This window comes from Penaeus chinensis, chromosome 38 (genome assembly GCF_019202785.1).
Source record: "Penaeus chinensis breed Huanghai No. 1 chromosome 38, ASM1920278v2, whole genome shotgun sequence".
NCBI classification, from domain to species: domain Eukaryota; kingdom Metazoa; phylum Arthropoda; class Malacostraca; order Decapoda; family Penaeidae; genus Penaeus; species Penaeus chinensis.
This window is the reverse complement of record NC_061856.1, coordinates 26,308,691-26,313,690: the sequence shown is the minus strand read 5'-3', so window position 1 is coordinate 26,313,690 and position 5,000 is coordinate 26,308,691. Positions and strand designations below refer to the sequence as shown.

The 5,000-nt window shown below is 50.0% G+C and overlaps 1 protein-coding gene across 1 annotated transcript in view; it reads left to right on the top strand.

The window, feature by feature from the left end:
* LOC125046196 (proteoglycan 4-like) overlaps window positions 1–4,853 on the top strand; it is a 9,162-nt gene extending 4,309 nt beyond the window's left edge. The window contains exon 2 of the mRNA XM_047643900.1: window positions 1,474–4,853. Coding sequence (XP_047499856.1) covers window positions 1,474–3,381 — 1,908 coding nt within the window. The 3' untranslated portion in view covers window positions 3,382–4,853. The remainder of the gene's footprint in view (window positions 1–1,473) is intronic.
* The last annotated feature ends 147 nt before the right edge of the window (window positions 4,854–5,000 follow it).

Genomic DNA, 5,000 nt, shown 5'->3' with positions numbered 1-5,000 from the left:
CTGTGTGTGTGTGTGTGTGTAAGAAAGGAAGGAAGTGAGGAAGAAAGGAGAAAGAAAGGACGAAAGAGAGAAAGATAGAAAGAAAGAAAGAAAGAAAGGAAGAAAGAAAGAAAGAGAGAAAGAAAGAAAGAAAGAGAGAAAGAGAGAAAGAAAGAAAGGAAGGAAGGAAGGCCAGGTAAGGGCGAGGAAATGAAGCACTTTCCCTCACGTAGAGCAGATCACGGCCTGCGGTCACAGCGTGGGATTTTGCTACCTGCCCTAAAGATCCTTCGTTTGTTTGTTTTGCTCTGTTTGTTCTCCCTTTGTTTGTTCTGTGTTTCTTTGGTTCTGTGGGTCTCTCGTTTGTTTTGTTCTGTTTCTTCTGTTTGCTTTTTAAGTGTGTGTTCTGTTTGTTTGTTCTGTTTGCTTTTTAATTGTCTGTTCTGTTTGTTTGTTCTGTTTGCTTTTTAATTGTGTGTTATGTTTGTTTGTTCTGTTTGCTTTTTAAGTGTGTGTTCTGTTTGTTTGTTCTGTTTGCTTTTTAATTGTGTGTTATGTTTGTTTGTTCTGTTTGCTTTTTAATTGTGTGTTATGTTTGTTTGTTCTGTTTGCTTTTTAAGTGTGTGTTCTGTTTGTTTGTTCTGTTTGCTTTTTAATTGTGTGTTCTGTTTGTTTGTTCGGTTTGGTCTCCGTTTATTTAGGTCTGTTGTTACCGAGAGGATGAGAATTCTATAGCATTTTCTCGTGCCCTGTGAGCCAGAGCGAAACAACCCGTACCACATCCGATATAAATAATGTTCCTAAAATGGCTCGTATACCCATGTAACAGCGTCCTCGCCCAGGTCCTGCCCGGGTCCTGCCCTGCCCTATTATCCCTAAGTATCATAAGCTATTCCCCACGCCCTTCCCCTCCCTCCCCCCCCCCTTCCGTACCACCCCTCCCCCTCCCCCCCTCACCGGCTGTCCTTGGCCACGCCTATGTATCAATAAGGGCGCCGGAATCTCCTTCGGCGTCTTCTGTCGTGTGTCATGTGAATTCCTGGAAAAGAATTCCTCTTTAAAACTGCATGATTTATGGCTTCCTGTTACCGTATACGAGGAATGATTAAAAGAAAAGTCTCTTTAAAAAAAAAATCGAGTCTGGACATCCCGGAAACTTCTTTTTTTTTTTTTTTTTTTTTTTCTCGAATTATCTGAGGTCATGGGGGTGATGGTCAGGACACGGCGGAGGTAAGCAAGGATGGAGAGCAGAAATATATTAGAGGGATATTTACAAACACTTCCTTGTAGACATGTGCTTCATTTATGCCGAGTGTGAACTGGGATGAAAGAGGGAAAGGAAAAGGATGTGTCGATGGATAGATAGAGATAGGGGAATAGGGAGGAAGGGAGGTAGATAGGCAGAGCCACGAATAGATTGAACTTGATCGCATTATAACATTCACCAAGAGTGCACGTTGTTCAGTAGATGATGGCGAATTTTCTCTCCCGCAGTTCCTGCTGGTGGTCGCCGCCGTCGCTGTGAGCGGCCAGAACCAACGAGAAGAGGCGCGGTCGAGACTCCGCGCCCTGGCTCAGCGCGCGCGGTCAGGCGACAGAGAAGCACAAGATAGACTGCAGGCTCTTCGCCGCAAGCGTCCCTTGAGACGAAACCAGGCAGTTCAGTCGGAATCCGTTCCCCACACGCCAGTCTTCCAGGGTGCCTCCTTGGCTCCTGTAGAAGAGGTGACAGAGGCACCCGCACCGGCTCCTCAGCGCGTCAGGGTCCCAGTTCGGCGCACGCGAGTCCGCCTCCCTCGCCCAACGAAGGCGACGACGACCCCACCGCCCCCAGTCACCTTCCCGCCCTTCTCCCCCGTCCAGCTGTTCACCGAGACCACCGAGGATTCCTTCCTCGCGACGGACCCCGTCACCGAGGCCCCCTTCTTCGAGACCTTCCCCACGGAGGCTGTGACGGAGACGCCCATCTTCCAGAATGTCATCGAGCCCAGCCCAGTGCCCTTCAGGCCTCGCGTCAGGCAAAGGCAGCAGCTGACCCAGAACACAGACCTGGACTTCGAGCCGCACCGTGCTCTGAATACAGGCCTTGAAATCGACACTCGCTCCGAGAACATCATCCAGCACTCCCGCGTCGACGGCACCACCAAGCCCACCGTGGAAACCATCCGCCGCTACTCTTACTTCGACGAACAAGGGAACTACATCTTCGGCTACGAGGCCGCTGACGGTTCCTTCAAGGAAGAGAAGCGACGACTTGACTGCATCGTTGAGGGCAAGTATGGCTACGTTGACCCCGACGGCGTTCGTCGCGAGTTCACCTACACCTCCGGAAACCAGTGCGACCCCAACGCTACCCCGAGCCCTGACGGCGAGGAGATCGTTCTCCCTCTGAATGACCAGTTCCTTACACAGACGCAGGAACGCCAATTGTCTGACACTGAGCTTACCGAGCTGAACTTCAACCGCCGCCGCCGCCCTGTCGTCCAGGAGCAGCAGCAGGTCCCTGTTCGCACTTCCTCCAGCCGTCGCTTGCGTCCAGTCAGTCGACCACAGGTCATCAGGACCCAGCAAGTAGCTGTAGAGGAGCCCGTCACACAGGCCCCGGCCCCTCAGTTCACCACTCCTTCTTCCTTCAACCGGTTCACCACCCCGTCCTCCTTCCGTAGACCACCGACCACCGTCCAGGAGACGAGGCCCACCACACCTGCGTTCGTCGAGACCCCCGCGCCCACCACGGTCTTCAGACCAATCACCACCGCTCCCCGTCAGCCCGTCGTGACTTCTTCAGCATTCAGGCCAACACCCAAGCCCGTCAGCTTCGACTTTGACCGCGAATTCAGTAACCTCTTCAGCAACTTCCCTGGTCCTCGCCAGACCACCCGCACGCAGCTCTTCACTCAGCCAAGGCCCACGACGCCTTTTGCTCCCAGGCCCACACCAGCACCTACAACCAGACCACCACCACCTCCTCCTCCACCAACCACGAGGCCTCCCGCCCTTTTCGCCCCCGCTACCTTCCCCCCCGCCACCTTCCCCCCCGTGAGGACCTCTCCCGCCACCAGCCGCCCCTCCTTGGACGACGGGTCCCAGACCCTCGGCGGAGGCGAACTCGCTCCCCAGCTCGTGTTCGACGCCGCCACCGGCACCTTCAAGACCGTGCGCGTGAACACCAAGGCCCGCCCGGCGCCGCCCCGGCCAGCCGTACAGACTTCCTTCGCACCCGTCCCCACTTTCGCCCCCGTCACCTCTGTTCCTTCAGGCCGCCCTCTGCCCGGCCTGAGCACTGGCGGCAGCCCCCTTCCTTCCGTGCCAACTGGGCCCCTCTTCATCAACAATCCCGGCCGCTCCCCTGCTGCCTCTGAGTTCGACAAGTTCTTCAGCCAGTTCAACATTAAGTTCTAAATAAAAGACCGATCGGGACTGGCAAAGATGGCTTGGCCTCTTCAAGATACAAATAATAGTATTAAGGCGTTGTTTACATTTCATTTGAAAATGCTCAACCTGTCTCCTCCTTCAGCTCTTCCCGGGCCTCGTATCGTCTTGCCAGCCTCTGCAGACGTCGGCTGAACTGCTCTCGCTTTCCTTCCCTCACCTAGCGGCTGCATCTAGTCTGAGTCGCCGGCATCTTCAACTTATCCTCTCTAGTTCATGTTGGTCTCGCGGCCGGGTTGGCACGATTTGGTTTATTGGCGTCAGCAGGAATTGTCCACACCACAATCCGCCAACTGAAGTACTATTGTTGTCGATATGAACACTTGCAGGTTAACTAAGCAAAAAAAAAAAAAGAAAAAAAAAAAAAAACGATATGGTAATGAGGTGAATGCAATATTGTCGCCCAGGTTGCAACCCAAGGCCAAGTTACGCCCGTGCCAGTCACTAGAACATTCTCCCTACGCTAGTGCCAAACTAGTGCACCTTCTCCTACGAGCTTTTAGTTGTTCTCGTTCGTTCAGCGAACCTTTTAGTTTTTGCTTCTTAAATGTCGTGCAATGTTGAAAGCTTGCATCGCGTCCGTTGCAAATATACTTTTGCTGTAAATAATTTGCTTTATACAAAATGCTCTTACCTTTTCTACTACCTCATCACATAAACAGATCACTCCGCACGCCTTAACCGCATGTTTATCTTGCCAGTGACCTCGTTACGACATCCAAGCTTTCGTCTCTTTCTCTCTTGCCATAACAGACGAGCATCTACGTAAATTCCTGTTAAAAAATACATGCATAAATAAATTTAAAGGATTCGTGGTTTGACGGAAAGTGCGAGGAATCATAGCACGCTCGCCTTTCACGAGTGTGGTTGGAGACACACCTCCGCCTCCGGCTCCCGTACAAGGATAGGAGTCGGTCTCCGCCCCTTGATCTGCTACCCCGCCTTCCTCGTCCACTAAATCGACTTTTTAAACTTATTAAAACTTCTCCGCGATTAAAAAAAAAAGAAAGACAGAAAAAGACCATCTCCTTTATTTCAACTATTTTCGTGAAAGAAATCTATTGAGGAGGAGAAAGGGTCCTTTTTTCTCGGGTAAATTGGTTCAGCCTTTTTATCTCTGCTCCAAATACGGCGAGACGGGGAGGAGCTTAGTCCGTCGCCAAGGTCGCTGGGCAGTTCTATTTTAGTTTTTGTTTTTAGAACTGGCTACTTTGAACCGTGGTTAGTTATTCTTTGCTCGATAGTGTGGCACTAGCGTAACTAAGGGAAGGGGAATGAAAGATGATGCGCTGTTGCAAGGATTAGTTACGATTCAGATATCTTTTATTTTCGAAAGAGTTTAGTGCGAGAATTTTACACCGACCATTGTTCTGGCATGTATATATGTGTACCATACATTTTATATTATTTTACATACCTAAAATAAAGAATTCCTTTATTGATATTGTGTTTGCTGTCCACTGTACTTTATTATGATGGGGAAAATATATGTGTGTATAAATATATATATGTATATATATGTATATATATGTATATACATATGTATATATAATATATATATACATATATACACACACACATATATGTGT